The 19,630-nt window shown below is 43.0% G+C and overlaps 1 protein-coding gene across 1 annotated transcript in view; it reads right to left on the bottom strand.

Moving 5' to 3' along the window:
• Nucleotides 1–848: 848 nt before the first annotated feature.
• The window catches only part of MATN4 (matrilin 4), a 59,886-nt gene continuing 41,104 nt past the window's right edge, over nt 849–19,630 (bottom strand). Inside the window, exons 3-10 of the mRNA XM_015418032.1 lie at nt 17,413–17,982; nt 16,364–16,486; nt 13,630–13,752; nt 12,028–12,150; nt 10,601–11,014; nt 5,162–5,314; nt 3,997–4,101; nt 849–1,682 (exon numbers count right to left, since the gene is read on the bottom strand). Of these exons, the coding sequence (XP_015273518.1) occupies nt 1,624–1,682; nt 3,997–4,101; nt 5,162–5,314; nt 10,601–11,014; nt 12,028–12,150; nt 13,630–13,752; nt 16,364–16,486; nt 17,413–17,982 (1,670 nt within the window). The 3' untranslated portion in view covers nt 849–1,623. The remainder of the gene's footprint in view (nt 1,683–3,996; nt 4,102–5,161; nt 5,315–10,600; nt 11,015–12,027; nt 12,151–13,629; nt 13,753–16,363; nt 16,487–17,412; nt 17,983–19,630) is intronic.

The raw sequence follows: 19,630 nt of genomic DNA, 5'->3' as shown, positions 1-19,630 counted from the left end.
CCTCTCCTCACTCACCAAGAAATCCCTGCCAGACAAGGTTGCTTGGACCCCTGCCTGTCAGGATACTTTTGAACAGTTAAAGAGGGCTTTGGTTTCCCTGCCCCGACCTCAAAGTTCCTGTCTTTGAAAAGTGGTTCTTTGTCACAACCAGTGCCTCGGACTATGGAATCAGGGCCATTCGGATGCAAGAGTGGGAGGGAACCAAACATCCCATAGTGTATCTGAGCAGGGAACTCATCCCTCAGGAGAGAAATCTGTCTTCAGTGCAAAAGGAGTGTTTGACAAATGTTTTTAGCCCACCAAGTGTTTTTAGAAAGTGGGTTGAGGCAAGTGAAGCACTTGACCAGCAGGGCTTCTGATTGGCTAGGCAGATGAAAATAACATTTCAGCAGCAGCTGCCACTACAGTTCTGGTTTTATTCTCTCACTCCGTTCTCCCAGTGTATTTTTTTTAATGACCCCTCTTCTCAGCATGCAGGCTTCCTCTGTGTGTGGCTCTACCTCATGTGGCAGCCATTTTGTGCCTGGATCCTTCTCCTGTGACAGCCATTTTCTAGTTGTCCCCACCACCCTGTGTCAGAATTCCAAATGCACCCAACAGCCTTGAAAGGTTGGGAACCCCTGGACGTCCCAGCCTGTTGATCGTATTGGCTTAGACCGTGTGACCTGCCTTGTGTCTTGGTGAGAATGGCAGACTATAAATAATGTAAATAAATAAATAAAAATAAATCAATGTCATTTTCAAGGTTCCACTGGAAAGAAACATGTTTTAGAAATCTTCAGCAAGTTTATTTGAGATAAAAATTTACATACAATAAAAAGACACTTGTTTAAAAAATACGACTGCCCTGCTTTCAGAAAGAAAGATATATACAAACACACATATATAGAATTTTTCTTTTAAAAAACTATTTGATAAAAATAACAGAATAAATGACAAATTCTCCATCAATACTGTCAAAGTCAGGCTGGTGGCAGGAAGAATGGTTCCAATCAGAAATTCTGCAGTTTTTGAGGGGAGGTGGGGGAGCATCTTATTCTAGATACATTTTTTTTAAATTATATTTTCATTTAAAAACCAGATACTGAATTTGTGTGCAACTGAAGCAAAAATCTGTAGTTACAAATGCTGCAGGCACTGCCATTCACAGTGAAGGATACAAGGGAGACAGAAGTACTGCTCTTCTGCTTAAGAACATGAAAAGCTTGCGGGCCTAAACAGACCTTAATAGCAAGGGACTCTCTTTTCTAGCAAGGCATTTTGTGCTCTGGTGTTCCTGGGATTGTCGTGAAGCCCCAGGGCAGATTCCATTAATGTCAACCAATCCCAGTAGCTCTTGAGGATGATGCAGGCCCCACTTCATGTTGATTCCCTAAAATGTCCACTTGTTTGGGCTGAACCCATGGCTCAGCCCTATTGCCCGTTTTGGGCAAAGAAAAATATTATTCCATCATGAAGTGTTGTTCTGTTTTCCAGCCCAGGAAGAAAGGAGAGGTTTCCCCTCCCTCCCCTCAGGATCCTGTGATACAAGAACAGTCAGCCATTTACAACAGGTCTAGGAATGTCAGTGATGAGCTAGAGGATGCGTCTGAGCTCCGACTCTTGGGAGGCTGCTCGTGGTAATCACTTTTTGCCAGCAATCTGGTTTTCCAGCTGCTCAAGTCTGGTAGTCATCTGAGAGAGTAGTTGCATTAAGGAAGTCAGCATGATCAAACAAAACGTTTACTGGACATAAAAAGGGAAGTGAAGGCCACAGCTGTACAATGCAAACAGAATGGAATATGGGAAAAGAGACACTTGGATGATTCACAAGCACTGAATGATCGCCATTTCCCCTTTGTCTGGAGGGGCCTTCTGCTTGCTGTGGAATGTTGATCCTTTTATGATGCCTCCACTGGGACCCACTGAAGATTTCTTCAAAATTACCAATTAGGGCCCCTCCGTGCATTACATTTACCAAAAGGGAGCTATTTCAGCATAACTCCTTATAGTGCAGGTGGGTAGCCATGTTGGTCTGAAGCAGCAGAACAGAAGAGTCCAGTGGCACCTTTAAGACTGACATTTTGTTGGTCTTAATGGTGCCACTGGACTCAAATTTTGTTCTTCTTATAGTGCAGCTAAGAGAAATTCTCTTAATTCCTCTTTACTCAGTTTCTCCATGAAATCCAACAATACCTTCCTTCTTTTTAGGAATTGGAGTCTGTTCTGAATCAATTCCTTTTTTATCAAGAGAAATTCAAGGAGGGGCAAGAAGGGAGGCTCTTCATAATTTCACTCTGCAGATACTCATAGGCAGGCAGTGTCTTCCCAAACCTTTCTCTCCTGATAGAGCACCACCCTGTAGTGTGTAACATAAAAAAACAACCCTGCAAGAACTAAATATACAAAAGGGCACAGATGTGGAGTAACAGAAAACTACAGAGAAATGAAAGAAAAATTCCTCTTTTGAAAGAGAAAAGGAGAGTAAGGGTACTCAATGGCTATATCTAAAAAAGTGAATTTTGGAGAAAGAAAACCCACTCCCCATAACAACACCAGCTCCTTTCCAAAGGGGAGGAACCAACATAGCTTAAGTTTGACAGAACCACTGCATCTTTTGGGAGCAATTTGTTTTCTCCCACATAGTGGGCATTTAAAGGCTAAGGCCAGATTAAAATAGAACAACGACTACAGGGGGCTTTTACTTTCTGTGGAACCTTGATTTTTTAATGATCCTTCCTTTGAGACCAATTTCAATGCATCTGAAGAAGTGTGCGTGCACATGAGAGCTTATACCTTGAATAAAAATGTGTTGGTCTTAAAGGTGCCACTGGACTTGAACTTTATTGTGGGACCAATTGCTATGTTTTATTCCTGACTTACCCCTTTAAGGTGCCCCCAGTACTCCTCTTTATTTTTGTTGGAACACACTGCTGAGTGAGGTCTTCCAAGATTGCAAGTGTGTTTGACTGGAACTGCACAAGGGCCTCACATTCACATGGGTTACGGAACTCAGTTTCCCCTTTGCCCTCCTCTGAAATATCACAAAAATTATTAAGTGGAGAAAGCCAACAGAGAGAACTTTTTCCTCTTTTGTCATAATAGTAGCAGGTACCCAGTGAAACTGGTGGGCAGTGGATTCAAGACAGACAAAAAGGTAGTACTTCTAATTAATTTGTGGAATTCACTGACACAGGATGTAAAAATGGACATTCATTTAGTCAGCTTTAGAAGGGAGTTAAGACAAATTCATAGAAGAAAGTTCCATCAATGGCTACCAGCTCTATTGACTGAAGGGAGCTTCCATGTTCTGATGCAGAAAGTCAATGAATACCAGTTCTGGGAAGCAACAAAAGGAAGAGATATCTGTGCCCTACTTGTAGACCTTTGGGGGTCTTGTGGTTGTGTGAAACATGATGCTGGACAAGATGGACCACTGATCTGGTCCAGAAAGATTAATGTTCTTTGTGGCACTGAGAAGAGTTGTAAGAGGGCAGTTTTCACTGAAAGAATGGGGACTTGTTTTCAGGTAAACATCTGGTTTAATAAAATCCCCATTACTTACAGTGAAAGTGAGCATGGCAAAGTATTTACTGAGGAGCAGGTAACTGAAGGTAGTCACAGCTGACTTCTTCAGTTGAGGGAGGGACTGAATCCCAGCAGGTCAAGCAGTTCAGGGACCAGTTATAACACTACTTCTGCACTCCAGACTGGCTGGGCCCCATCTGGAAATCTTGCAATCTCATCTAGTAAGGAAGGCTGTTGTCTTTGCTTGGATGCAACTCAGCACAAGCTTTGTACACTGCTAATTGTCTGATTCTGAACAGTTCACCACATGTCTGACTTTTGTATGTTCAATCCATTGTGAAAATATGCCCCATAATACCCCACAATATTATCACAGACTTCTCCAAATAAAACCACCCAAATCCAAAGAAATATGAATAATAGCAACATGCCTGTTTAGCCTGACTCCTGTATCCCATTGCCTTATGCAGGTTACATCAAAAAGGATATGTTTTTCAGTGAGGTCTTCCAAGATTGCAAGAGTGTTTGACTGGAACTGCACAAGGGCCTCACATTCACATGGGTTACGGAACTCAGTTTCCCCTTTGCCCTCCTCTGAAATATCACAAAAATCCATTAGAAACATTAGCAATGACCCACCATCGATTCCCACCCACATTAGAGGCCCTTGACTCCATGGAGAACCTACTCAAACTTGATGTGAGGCAATCTTTTCTTTGATGTTCACCTCTGTGCAGTGCCTAGAAATAGTCAGCTAATCCAAGACCAACTTATATTGGAAGGTAGTTAGCTCTCCATGAGGGAAAAGAGGCCCAGGGAGTACAATTATACCCTGAGAGAAATAAGCAAAAGAATTCTTTGCTTGCCTCAAACATTAAATGGGACATTGTAGATGTGCAATGTTCTCTGTGACAGTAATAGATGAAACTCAGAGATCTTGTGGGCCCACTGAAATAAGTCAATGCAACTGAAAATTCACTAGTTTAGTTCAGTGCTTGCCAAGACTTGAGCAACTTCTCCAGGAAATAGCCATGCACCCTCCATGGTGCCTAGAACTAGCTCCAGTTGTGAGCACACCTGCTTCCACTGAAGAAGCCATCAGAGGAAGAACATGAAGTATAATGCTGGAATTCAGCTCAGCAGAGAGTCCCCTCCCCAGATAATATTTATATTGATTTTAATGGCTTTAATTTTGTTTAATATCAGTGAGCCTCTCTGAAATTCAACTTTAGCTGAAAAACAGGTTTAAAGTAGTAAATAAACAACTGTTCTCCACAGAAGAATTCACAGGAGCCATCGCTACAGGAAATGAGAACCTAAATCATAGCACAGCTGTAAGGCGCATGAAAGGATTATGAGTAATTTTTCTATAAGACCTAACTCTCCATGAAAGCCAGGGCACTTTAACTCCAAGCCACTTTAACTCTGGGGTTAGCATGCCAGATGTTTTCTGGAACACACTCACCCAAATGTGTTTGTATGTAGATCTGCTCCAGATTTGAACACATCTGTCATTGCCCTCTCATCAGATATGTCCTGTTACATTCATATTACACATGGGGAACAGACTGAACAACCTACACATGATGGCATATGATAGAACACATTGTCCGTATCTTTGAAATATACAGTCTGGAACCCACCAATAACTTACCGGGACAAATGTTGAGCTTGAGATTGTCAACAATGTGAGTCATGGTGTTGAAATCTGCCGAATAGGAGAAGTGCTGATCCACTGGCTCAGAAGCAATTTCTCTCAGTTCGCTCTCAACAGCTTTGCCAACACCAACTGCAAACATTACAATTCCTGCAGAGCCAATCAAGACACCATGAACCAAAATTTACATCTATACTGGATGGGCATCTGGCCAGCAATGTTGTTTGGACTTCAGTAACACTCCAGTGTTCTGGAATGGCATTCATACACAGTGGAGGATGATCCTGGCAGCAAAACTTGAAATATAGGCAGTTCTTAGTTCTTAATTAGTTACAATCATAGATCAGTCACGATTGACACTCATAGTTATCAGCACATTTGCAAGCAATAAAATTTCCAGGCAGCATGGCAGGCTGATTTCAATCGTAGAGACAATTAATAGGAAGACTTGACCAGCTGCTTCCTTGTTGATCTTGCCAAGGGGCAAAATTTGGCCACCTTAGAGGTAATTTTGTTAGAACAATATGAAAGGGGGGGAGGGAGATATTAAATTCATCAGTTCTGCCTGGAAAATTTAATAGAATTGGAGTTATTAAAAACAGTAACAACATGGGAATAGTATAAAAACATAAACAAGAGAAAGTTAATAAAATTAATAACATAAAATAATGTTAATAAGAGAATCATACAATTTTTTCCACTAAAATAAGTTTACATTTCCTAGTAGCTAAGCAACAAAATTTTGCCACAGCAGAGTCACTGAGCTCTGGAGAATCCATCCCGATTTGGAACATCTAAGCTCTTAATAATTAACAGAAGCCAAATTCTGATTCAAATAAGAACAAAAGAGCCAACACCACAGGCTCTGCCATGACCAATTATCTTTACCTCCACCCTCAATATGTATAGGAAAGGACATATGGATGCGTTTGAGAGAGTTACTACTCTCTCAAAAAAGGATATCTAGCTATACAGTTCAGCAGTCAAGCTGCTACGGAAGTACACTCAGTCACTTTCATATGTATAACTTCTTCGCAGGACAAAGGTCAGGGGAAACCAGTTCTGACTGAGCACAGTGCTGATTGCCTGCAACATTTTCCCCCCAATTTTTTAAAAATATATATATTTTTTTTTAAAGTGGGGAAGATACAATGGTGTATAGATTCAGGTGGATAGTCGTGTTGGTCTGAAGCAGCAGAATAAAGTTTGACTCCAGTGGCACCTTTAAGAACAACAAAGTTTTATCTAAGATATAAGCTTTCATGTGCATGAACACTTCTTCAGATACATTGAAATTGAAGTTACCAGTTCATACATACAGGGTAGAGGGTGAGCAGCAAATTAACATACAACAAAGTGAAGATGTTTAACAGTTTCAAGGACCAAACAGGAATAACAAGCTTAAGAACAAAGTTTGAGTCCAGTGGCACCTTTAAGACCAGCAAAGTTTTATTCAAGGTATAAAGCTTTTGTGTGCACGCACCCCACTTCTTCTGAAGATGTGTGCAAGCACACGAAAGCTCATACCTTGAATAAGATTTTTCTGGTCTTAAAGGTGCCACTGGACTCAAACTTCGTTTTATTTATTTATTTATTTATTTATTATATTTATACCCCGCCCATCCCGCAAGCAGGCTCAGGGCGGCTAACAGAATGGTGCAATGTACCTGGTTGACATACATAAAGCTTAAAAGCTCTATAAAATCTCATAAACAATTACTTTAAAACATAAGTTACAATTAACAATAAAGTGCGTACAGTATTACAGTTTTGCTCCTTCAGACCAACACGTCTACCCACCTGAACCAAGCTTAAGAAGAGTACATCTGCCCATCAATCTCCAATTTTGATACATTTATTTCCTTTACTATGTTTTTCCCAGAATTAAACCCAAACAAAAAGTAACCATATAAACTAAGCTTGTTATTCCTGTTGGGTCCTTGAATCTGTTAAACATCTTCATTATATTGTACACTCATTTGCTACTCACCCTCTATCTATGTGTATTGACTGGTAACTTCCATTTCAGTGTATCTAAAGAAGTGTGCATGCACACGAAAGTTTATACCTTAAATAAAACTTTGTTGGTCTTAAAGGTGCCATTGGACTCAAACATTGATTAAATATGTATTTTAAAACCTGATAAAGTTGGACTGCCTGCATGAAACACAAAAGTAGGGGACAAATTGACTACTGAATTCAATTTGCTAGCCCATACATCTATCGCCAGTGTTGCAAGAAGAGGCCAAAGTCATGGGTGAGGGAGTTGAAGAGGGCCTGGTTTGATATGTATATTTGTTCACTTCCAGAGTCTCTGAATTGAGCCCCCAAGTGTCTATCCTTAATCTAGACAATTAACTGGATTATGATAGAAAATATGAGATTGCCGTAGAAGGGGCAATGCAGGATAAAGCAGCAAGTGTCCGCTTTGATTTGGTCTATTTTTCACATCACACCTCAATAGGTAGGTAAAATCCAAACTTGAAATCTGGATCCAGATGACTGAATAACAGAGAAACACAAGTTTGGCTGATAAGCAGCTGATCCCAGACATAACACTGGCAAAGGATGAAACCTTTCTCCCCAGCCACCCCCCACTTTTTTTGTTTAAGGTTTGACTGCAAAACCCAAGCTGCTTTTGTTCTTCTGGGATGAGATCAGAAAGGCTGCTTTTACCATCACATATCCTCATTCCTGGAAAGCAGCATAGTGGCCTCAGTTTTTTTCTAGGCAATGTAATCTGAGAGTCTATGCATTTTCTCTCTGGCAATAACAAGAGGAAACCAGAGAATTCTCTAATTAGCCACAAATTCCTGACACTGTCCAGAAAAACTGAGACGGCTCATTGGGCTGGCGTGCTCTAGCAAACTTTTGCTTCACTTGCCAACAGTGGAGAAGTTCTGGACAGTCACCATCATTAAAGGCAGACACTAATCTTCTTCAGATAATGTTCATTGATTTCAATGTGCATACGGGGGGAGTGGACAGAAATATGCCAGCTCTGATCTTCCTTACTGCACAACTTCCATGCTATGCGCCTGTCATCTATGCATGTACAAATTAGGGATGCTCGAACCCCTGCTGTTCTGTCTCTTGTTCTGCTCACTCATTGTGAACAGGGAGCCAATTTTTCACCAGTCACTTAGCGGTTTCAGACTGATAGTTACTTTTCATATGTTCCAGCCATGCAACTGGTAGTGTTTCACTCATGGATATTCAAATACAGCTTGATGAGATTTTTAGTTTCCTCCTCCTTCACAGATCCGTTATTATTGCACGCGAATCCACAGTGAGCAAATCAATTAGCTAATGATTATAAACACTGTTTAAAAACCATTTGGCGCTAGTTTACGGGGTTATTTTGTGCATGCACATGTTTGCACAGTCTAATGGGAAGTGTAGTCCCCCCTCCCATGGCATTTAATTCCTAATCCAACCATCTATGACCCTGGAGAAGAACTGATCTTACCTACTGTGAAGATGCAAAATCATCTGCAAGGCAAGGAAATGAAACTCTACCACCACAAGGAAACAAAATTCCACCACTACAGTTATTGCAAAGTCACAAATTCATCCAATAGTGGTTCAGCCCAGATGGTGATAAGCCAAACAGATCTGAGGTTCGCGGGTGAACACAGAATATTTGTCTGGCAAACCCGTTCATTGTGAATTTCACATAATACCTCGTGCAAACTATACATGCATATACTCTGGCCTTGTGATAAAAATTCTGCTCACTGTGAATTTCACAGAATCCCTAGTGCAAACTGTACACACATACACTCTGTCCCTGTGATAATTCTGCTTTTTAAAATGTTCCAGAGCATGTGTGGACTTTGTATGCAGGCAGACGCCATGCAGCATGCTCACAACCCAGTGATCACACATAGGTCGGCATGGGGTCCACATGCTCATGCATGCTCCTCCTCCACATGCACTGATTTCTGTGCATGTAATGTCCTATCTGAAGAAAACTATTGATATACTAGATGCTATCCTTCTTTGTATGTTTGTTTACAGAGGGTTTAAGGCATAGCTGCAGCACAGGGTTAAATCATTCCTTCTCTGAGGAGAATCTTGGGAACTGTAGTTCTGAGAGGGAGGACAGACATCTCCATTTTATTTATTAAAATATTTATGAGCTGCTTTTCCACCAAGCAGGGTCCATAGCTGTGCACAAAGTATATCAAAATACAAACCAATTAAATCCACGAACTAAATTGTACAATAAGAATTAAAATATAACAAACTCAGACCAAGTACACCAGACAAATGCAGCTAAAACACTGCCTGCATGCAATGTTTTACCACTTCATCTAGAGGCAGCTAGAGATATTGCAGTTCTCTCTTCTGGCAGTAATTCATTCCATAGTGTCAGTTTAGGGCTGCCAACACCTAGTTGGGAAATTCCTTGAGATTTGTGGGTGAAGTCTGGGGAGGGTGGGATTTGGGGACCTCAGTGGATTATAATGCCATAGAGTCCACTTTCTGAAGCTGCCATTTTCTCCAGGGGAACTGATTTCTGTCATCTGTAGATCAGTGGTAATTCCAGGAGATATCAAGGCCTCACCTGGAGGTTGGCAACCCTAGTGTCAGTAAAGCGGCCTGGATTGTCCTTCAGTGAGCTGGCACTGATTATACTTCCCAAAAAGATGGAACCACACACAGGAAATGTTGGGAGGAATAGAACTGGTGCACAGGCATATTATCAGAGAATATTCAGAACCGTCACCAATCTACAACTCCCAGCATTCTTGAAGGAATCCATGACAGTTAAACTGCCAATATAAAGCCGTAGTGTAGATACTGCCTCAGTGCATGTTCCGGAAACATCCTGCTCATTTTTTACATGAAGCAGGTATCTACCGGGCCAATGCCTCAAAGGGAGATTGGGTGGGGGATTCCATACAAGCCCTTCTGAGCTTTCTAAACAGAAGAGATGGAATATAGGTGGGTTTTGTTTTAAGACTGAAATTATTTTTATGGACAATAATTGGCAGATAGTTTAGTTCCAGTAAAGCAAAGACCAGATTATTGATGGCTGTATTTAAAGTAATTAGCTTTTCATTCTGGCTCGATGACTATGCCTTTGTTAAAGAAAATGGTCTGTACGTGAATATTGTTGTTGAGTCATGTTAAAGTTTTATTTTTTAAAAAATCTGCATCTATGCCAGGCTTGTAAATAGCCACTGGCCTAGTCACCTGTGGCAAGTAAAAAATGTCTCCAAATCAAGTGGGGAGGCTTTAACAAAAGCTGGTTCATTAATTCCCCCCTTTTTGCCACTAACTGCTTATGAAGATGCATGTGGGGCTGGGCTAGTTTGCAAGGAACATGGTAAATATCAGCCACTGGTAGAGCAGTAGAGCTATGAATAAGGCTTCCCAGCATGCATATATCTCCACTCCCCCACCCCAATCTCTCTACTGAACCCTCACCTGATTCCTTTGCTCTCCTGGCCCACTCTGAGATATCATCTTGAGAGCGCCCATCAGTGAAGACCAGGCCAATCCTGGGGACATTCTGGGAGAGAGGTCTAGCCCCTTCTGCCTCAGAGAAGCTGTGCTCCAACATGTGTTTGAGGGCCAGCCCAGTCATGGTGCCCTTCTCCATGTACTGCACTCTCTGCACTGCCTTCTTGACATCTTCTGCAGTCATGTATTGGTGGAGTGGGAACTCTGTGCGGACACGGCTGGAGTACTGGACCAACCCCACCCGGGTGCCATGAGGGGACACATCCAGGAAGTCCACAATCTGGTTTACGAACTGCTTCACCAGCTCAAAATTCTGAGGCCGGACACTCTTGGAGCCATCAATCACCAGCACCAAATCAACATGTCCAGTTTTGCACTCTATAAACCAAGAAGAAAAAAGAGGTCAGTGAATGGAGATAGCACTCAAGGTGCCTTCAAAAATAAGCATAGAGGGGCATTATGAAGAATGGGCCAACACCATCAAATTCCCAAGTGGTGCTACATAGCTTTGAGGATCCCTGCTCCACAAGTCTGAAATTTCTCTCCCAAATCCTCACCCCTCTTCTCCAGATGTTTGATGGTAGCAGGTCAAAATGATGCCCAGATATTGTTGCTTTTCATCAGATCTCAAAATGAAGGACTGGCTGTGTGTCAATGAAGTATGATTTCTTGGCATACAGGAAGTCCCATGTGTAAATCCCAAAATCTCCAGTTATCTCAGGAACCACCCATTGGGAAAGATGTTTCTCCACCTGAGATCATCAGACACTTTTATTCTACCACAGCTTTCCATAGGCATCCCATCTTCATGTTTTTTGTGTCTTCTTTGAAGCCACATCACAGTACTATCAAATAAGTAACACATCCCTGTTCTCCATATCCAATTGTGTGATACTGTTATAAAACAATCGCAAACTTCCTATTTACAATTTTTTTAAAAAAAATCTCAGCATATATGTTCAGGTTTAAAAACTGAGGTGGACCGGAATGTCAGAACAACCCAGGAGCTGAATAGCCACTGTAGTAATGGCAGCTCCACAAAGGTCACTCAACAAAGATCCAGCCAGTGGTGATGATGATAGGTGAAGGTTCACTTATTGCCTTGCTGTTGGCTGGGCCCAAGCCCTTGCAGCAAGCTAGCAGTGCTGGGACTTGGTTCTGCTTGCCCTCACCAGGAACTTTCACAATAAATTACAGGGCCAGTCCACCTGTTTAATATAGGTTGGGAAAGGTGATTGGTCAGGATCTAAAGACCATCACTACCACTTGTTTGTTTGGAATAACCAGTGTGGATACGACTTCATGAGATGCCTTGACTGACAACAGTTTTGGGTTCATCGAACAGTCATGTTCCAGAGCATTCCATAACAGGCACATCCTCTGATACTCACTGTTACATGTCTTCTTGTCAGCCTGGAGCTGCTGACCCTCTGGGCAAACACAGTGGTAAGAGCCTGCGGTACTGACACATTTAAACTCACATCCATGCTCGATGCTATTGCAGAGGTCACTGGCTGAAACACAAACCACAAGCATAATTTCACCAACCCTATAGAGGTCCTCATATTGAAACACATGCAAAGAGGGACCATACATCCATTAGTCAAGGATATCATAATCCCATTGGTTGTCTCTTTTTTAGGATATCCCAACTCCACAAAATCTATAACAATAAAAAGATCCATCTGTCCATCTATATGTGGTGCACATAATCCACCAGGAACTAAAAACTAGGAGCTTCAAAACTGGCCACCAGCTTCAGGATGATCATGGAAGTTGCAGTGCCAAACATGATCAAAATCAGAACATCCAGGCCTGTGTAACCTCTGAAAAAGGCCAAACCATTGCTTTTTATATTGGAAACAGTCATCTCTGGCATGCATAAGTCATCAGAAAATAAGAGCTTGGAATCTGACAACTGGCCACGAGATTCATGGTGATGATGGGAGCAGCAGTTCCCATCTCCAACTAATGCTATTTGAAATGGAAACTGAGGTTCTCTGGGTTTGGTAGGCATACAGATAAGCATCTCAAAATTGGGCACCCATTTCCAGATGATGGTGGGAGTTGCAGTGACAAAAATGAAGGGAATTGGAACATCGTGTTCTGGTTATCTCCACCACACACCCCATTGGCAATGGAAACTAAGGTGGGCTGTTTGTGGCAGGCATAACTCATTAGGGAATAATTGCAAAATTGGCCACTGGGTTCAGAATGATTGTGGGACTTGCAATGCCAAAAACAAAGACAACTGGAATATCCTGGCTCGCATTATAGCCATAACCCATATCCCCAGGCTCAGGATAATCTTGGGACCCACATTCAAATCCCTACACTGCTGGTTGACCTTGGGCCAGTCATTCTCTCGCAGCATAACCTACCTCAGAGGGCTGCTGGGAGGACAAAATAGAGAACTGGAGAATGTTGTGAGCTGCTTTTGGTCTCCATTGGTGAGAAAAGCGGGATTTAAACGTAAATCTATAACAACTGCAATAGAAAGGGGGTGGGTGTTTCTGGATGTTGGAAACCAGGAAGGTGGAGGCAGCACAGGCAGGGAGGGTGGCATGTGTCCCCTCCTTTACCCCCCCCCCCAAAAAAAACCCCTTCTGACAATTTGCAAATTAACAAGTCTTCTTAAGTGTGTTACACACTGGAATAAAACTTTAGAACAGCAGCAGAGGAAGATCTAAAGGAAGGAACTGTATTAAACTAATTGTAGGAGAAAAAAATGGTGAACACCAGTTTGGGGGTAAGCTTGCAGATCGTGCAGAGGCAGAGCCCCTACAAAACAACACTGTGAGTGCAGCGAGCCTACCAGGCTGGCGAGTGGAGCAAGCAGGTGGGGTCTAGTATACAATGTGACTTAAGCACACTGTTGTTTTGATCTTGCAAGCATAGCTGTTAGTAAGGGCCTTAATTCACACTCTGCTTTTCCCATCTGTTCTTTTCTTTGTCACCGCTGCATGTGTCACTTTGCCACAGTCATCACTTACCCTGACATGACTTCCCATCTGCCTGCAGAGTGTAGCCATCACGACAGCGGCAATAGAACCCATTCAGGATGCTAACACATTCATGCTGGCAACTGTGGTTACCAAAGTTGCAGTAATTGATCACTGAGAGAGCAAGAGACCAAAAACAATGCTGTTAAGGTCACATTTGAAAGGAGAGCATCCTACCTTGCGGGAACTGTTTACTAACATAGTGAGGCCTAAGCACAAGCTTTTTCCAGGACCCTTTACCCTTCACTCCTATAAAATGCACCCTTTCCTCTTAGATCCTGATTCTCGCATGCAGCAATGTGTTTTTAGCAACCATGAGCAGTGAATTTTATCTAGGTCTGCCAAGGCCCCAGTGGGGTGGGCAATTCCCCACCCCCAGATCCTGTTACAGGGTTATTTTAAAACCACAGTGTGATAAGTTCTTACCAGAAATAACAAAGGGTAACTCTAGGAATCTCCAAAAACTATGGTTTAACATCTATAAAACCATAGAGTTTCCAGTGATTCCTAAAGCTACCCTTTGTCACTTCTGATATTTTTAACAAGAAACGATGTTGCGCCATATGCGACATTGTGGGCCCTCCATGGCTCAGCCTACAACCCTCCAGTGCCTGGCTACCCTAATTATATCTTTAATGCTTTGCACGAATATGAAACCTACCCTTTTTGCTGTTCTGTAATTTAACATTCTCTGAACAGTTCATGCTAAGAATTCAAGGTAGGTTCAATTAGTATGTTAGATGTACATGAATCTATTGGCTTGTATCCTACTGTTCCAGTCAGCAAAGTCTGGAGCTTTCCTCCAGCCTAAGGAGCTTTCCTCCAACTTCGGTTGCTTTTTGATTGGTGAATACTGGAGGAAGGACTTCAGACCTTGCTGGGTGGAGTGGTAGATACAGGCCAGTGTCAACAAGTTCTCCTCAAAGAGTTTATGAAGGAATATCCAGTTATTTCATCCCAGTGGAGTAAAGCAAGAGTGATCTGCTTCTATAAACAGCAAACTTATGTAGCCCTAAACGTTTTCTCGTTATCTCTGTTTAGCTAAGCTAAATAAATGACAGAAAAAAGTTAGGCATTGGGTGCTATCACACACAGAATTAGCAGCACCATAGGCGCAAATGCCGGGTGGATTTTAAGGGCCCAATCACACGAGAACATCTGCCAGGTGTCCCCCGTTGAAATGCGACCACAAATACCTAGGGGAACAGCAATACAAAACTGTACTATAAACCCAAAGATTGCTGCAAGTGTGCACAAACAATAAATGAATTTACACAAAAGTAAGTCAATCTTCACTGAAGATGATATTCATGATGTGTCTTTTATAGTCGATGAACAGGTGGACAGAAGACAGACGAACTTCTCGAGAGACTTATTAGTCCATTGGAGAGTTTTGTATGTAGCTGCATAGCTCATGGAAAAAACAGTTTGATTTAAAGACTTCATGAAGATGACGATGAAGTCTTTAAATCAAACTGTTTTTTCCATGAGCTATGCAGCTACATACAAAACTCTCCAATGGACTAATAAGTCTCTCGAGAAGTTCGTCTGTCTTCTGTCCACCTGTTCATCGACTATAAAAGACACATCATGAATATCATCTTCAGTGAAGATTGACTTACTTTTGTGTAAATTCATTTATTGTTTGTACACACTTGCAGCAATCTTTGGGTTTATAGTACAGTTTTGTATTGCTGTTCCCCTAGGTATTTGTGGTCCTCTGGAGGGCCAACAACCGGGCATGGAGGCCGAGGCCTTCCCCGATGTTGCATCCTGGTACTGGGATTCAGAGGTTTACTGCCTCTGAACTTGGATGTTCCCTTTATTGACCCATTTGCTGGTAGCCACTAATAGACTCCTCCCCCATTAATCTGTCTAATCCCCTTTTAAAGGTGTCAATGGCTCCGTGGCCATAACTTCCTCCCCTTTGTATATGCACCAGGTCACTCTACTCTTGCAAAAGGCCGGTATTAAAACTTGGCGAGGAATGTCCTGCCCAAGACAGGTGTGGGAGAAGAAAGAACAGAGGGGACCAAAGAGGCCGACCTTTTCCCCATAGGAGGCAATGTTAAGCGCTGCTATTAAATGCTAACAAAATTTGCGAGCCATTTCCGTTTGGTCCTGTGTAGGAAACCAGGCAGGAGGTCCCGCAAATGAAGCGAGTCTGTAGGGCACGGTCTACCTACAGTTAATCACGTGGGGAGGAAAAAGCCTTACCTCCACGGACTTCGTTCAGCCTTTCGCTAACTATGATTTATTTAGCAATAGCATGGCCGTGGATGCGTGGCCCTGTAACGTACTCCGCTTTGATTTTTACCGGGTCTGTTATCCGTGTGTTTGTTCTGCTATTAAAAAAGAAATCCCCCGAGGCCACACTCCACTGAAAGAAACATAGTTAATTAATTGCGGAGGGCCTTAGTCAGTCAACGAACTGGTTTCTGAATCGGTCTCCGTTTGCCCGTGGCGGGAAAGCGCAAGCTCTGCCGGCAAAGGGGGCGCCTTCTTGACTTTGGGCACCAGCAGCAAGAGACGCGAGACCGAACCTTTAACCGTAACCTGTCAAAGCCGCATAAAGAGGTGGGAATGTAGCAAACAACAGTGTCAATACTTGATTTCAGCAGTGCAGATCCCACCGAGCGATGCGGGAGGGGTGGTCTCCGCATGCCTCCTCCGACGAGTGCAGAGAACGGAAGCTCCTTCAGCCCCTTCTTCTCTCCATACTTACTGGAGCATGTCTTTCCATCAGCATTGAGCTTGTATCCTGAGTTGCACTGACAATAAAAAGAGCTAGGGATACTGACACAAGTATGCTGGCAGCCATGGTCCAGTTCTGTGCACATATCAACACCTGCAAGATGCAAGTTGGCAACTGTTATCTCATGATACACATGAGAACAGATTACCAGAGTAAATAAAAATGTAACATTTTTAGAACAGTGAGAGCAATTTGGAAGTGGCTCTTTTTTGTTCCGTACTACTTCTTCTCCACTGTTGAGCTCTGGGGGGAAAATACTTCTATGGGTTAACAGCAGAAGCTGGCTATGTCCAGTGCTGATTGAATAGTACCCATACAGTGACCAAGAAATCTTACTTCCAATCCCCGGAGCAGATTTTACCATGTTTAAAAATCCTATTTAAATATTTAATAAAGCTACAAACAAATACATAGAAATGACACAAAGATTTTAAAAGGCAGGCACTGCCAGAGGTTTAGAAAAAATAATCAAATAAATAGCCATACATTGGGTTGGATCCTACAAATGATTTTCATAAATGGAAGGGGGGGGATTTTCATCCATTCCTTCCTCCCACAGCAGACTTCTGACATCCCCCCTCCCAGCTTACGTTGTTCCCCAGGGCTTCCTGCCCCCTAGGAGTAGCATTTCAGGCTTTGGTGGGATGGGGAGGTGAGAAAGTTACATGTTCTATGGACAGAACTCTCTTCTGTCTGCAGTAATCACCAGTGAATCTAAGCCACTGAAGCAGTGTTCCATTGTCAACTGAACTGCTTGTCAACTGAACTGCAAAGCCAGGAGAACGGTGGCTTCACACCACAGCTGAGAGACCTTTTTAATGCTGTCATTCAAAAATTTTGCAATGTCATCACAGCACTGAAGTATTTGATGTCATCCAAATGATACTCCTCATCAGGTGGGCAATGTCTTGGACTTCCCACAACATGGCAAATCATGGTCAGCATGAGAATCAAGTACACTTAAACAACTTAAATTTCTGAATAGGCAACAGGAGGCAAGGCTTTGCTCCAACACTCACCACACAGCTTATCCTGGAACTGCTTGCCAAATTGTTGGATGAGGTCAAAAGACTCCACCAAGAAGACATGCTCCTCCAGTGGAGGAGAGGCCATGGCCCGCAAAGAGTTCATGTCTGCCCGCTGCACACCCACAGCATAGATTTCAATGCCAGCCGCTCGGGCCTGAGCAGCCACATCTGTCACACGGTCTTGGGGCCGCCCATCTGTTACAATCACAGCCACTCGAGGGATCTTCTTGTGCAGTGGTCGTGCTCCCTCCTGCGTGGTAAAAGCCACATTCATGGCATACTGGATGGCCAACCCTGTCATAGTGCCTTGGGCCAACGGGACAATGCTGTTGATGGCTTTCTCCATGTCAGCCCGGTTGAAGAAGGTCTTGAGGGAGAAGACATTTTGGACCTGGCTAGAATACTGGATCACTCCAACCCTTGTGGCATTGATCCCAATCTCTAGGTTGTTGATGATGTCAATCAGGAAGCGCCGCATCGTTTCAAATTCAAAGGGACGTACACTGCGTGAGCTGTCAATCACAAAGACAATGTCCAGTGGGCCTGTCTTACACTTTGCTCCTGGATGAGATAAAAGTAAAGACCTAGTTTAACAATTTTTAACAATTTTTCACATGGCAAATTTGCCATGTGAATGGGGCCTTAATATACCTTTTAAACAGCTTGGGGAAAGGTCCCCAGTTCTTTTCACTTGCAAACAAGTTAATGTGGTTATTGGGCAACTTCAGAATTCCTGAATGAAGCAGATTGTTTGAATCTTTTCCAGTCTGGTCTCAGGCCTGGTTTTGGGACTGAAATGGCCTTAGTGACCTTGCTGAGTGACCTGAGCTGGGAGATGGACAGGGGGAGTGAGACCCTGTTGATTCTCCTGAACGTCTTGGTGGGTTTTGGTGCCATCAATCATGGTAGCCTTCTGGAGCATCTTTTAGGGTTGGGACTGGAAGGCACCATTTTGCAGTGTTTTCAGCTCTACCTGAAATATAAGTTTCAGAAGGTGGTGCTGAGGGCTGCTGCTTTGGCACCTTGGCCTCTGTAATCCGACAAGGTTCCATCTTTTCCTCCATGCTTTGTAATATTTATGTTAAGCTGCTGAGAGAGGTCATCTGGTGATTTGGGCTGAGTTACCACCAAGATGCAGATGACACTCAGTTCTTGTTCACACTTCCAGCAGATTTCAGGAAGGCTGTAGAAATGGTAAACAAGTGCATGGAGGCAGTTTGGGGTGGATGAGGGCTAACAAGCTGAAACTTGGAGGTGGAAAGTGCTGTCAAGTCACAGATGACTTATAGCAACCCCATAGGGTTTTAAAAGCAAGAGACATTCAGAGGTGGTTGGCCATTACCTGCCTCCAGTCACAACCCTTGTATTCCTTGGAGGTTTCCCATACGAATACCAGATAGGGCCAACCCTGGGCTATCTAGGTCAGGGCAGCTGAAACTTAATCCTGACAAAATGGAGGCGTTACTGCTGCTGGGAAGGAGTGTTTGACCCAAGAACTGGTCTCCTGGTCTGGATGGGGTTGCACTCCCCCTAAGGGAGCAGGTTCATAAGCAGGGTTGCTGCTTGACAGGAGGCAGTGGTGGCCAGGGCAACTTTCATCAGCTTCAGCCTCTCCTGCGCAGGAAAGGTCTTGCCACTGTGGTGCATACCTTGGTAACAGCTAACCTGGTAACACTAGCATCCAGGGACCACTTCACATGGTATTTTTTTACATGTATACTTGTGATATTTTAAGTGTACACCTACAAAACACAATGTGTAAATAGAGAAATTGGGATCCCTACCACACAGAGAGCTAAGACTTCCTGTCAAAGTGCATCCTGTGTGGCAAATCTAGATGTGCTGCTGTTCAATGTGAGAAACATTCCTCAAAGAGAATGAGGAATCTGACTTAGTATAATCAAATTTAATGAGACACTTTGCCCAGTCCTTCTTCTCTCCATGGGAAGAGGTCTACAAGGGGGTGTGTGTGTCATATGAACTACAAGGTGTAAAAAGGGAATGACAAAGACTCTTCCTTCTGAAGAAGACAGCTGTCCAAATGGGTGTCAGTACCAGTTTGCAAAAGTCCTCATTCACTAATTGTATGTCAAATATATATATATTGTAGGGTCTTTTCACAATTAGTTATTAAAATTATTACCATATTCACTCCTGGGCAGCAACAGCAGCGGAGGAGGAGGAGGAGGAGGAGGAGGAGGAGGAGGAG

The sequence above is a fragment of the Gekko japonicus genome, unplaced genomic scaffold (assembly GCF_001447785.1).
Source record: "Gekko japonicus isolate JY-2015 unplaced genomic scaffold, Gekko_japonicus_V1.1 scaffold1270, whole genome shotgun sequence".
NCBI lineage: Eukaryota > Metazoa > Chordata > Lepidosauria > Squamata > Gekkonidae > Gekko > Gekko japonicus.
The sequence above is the reverse complement of the archived record's forward strand: the minus strand, read 5'-3'. Positions and strand labels throughout refer to the sequence as shown.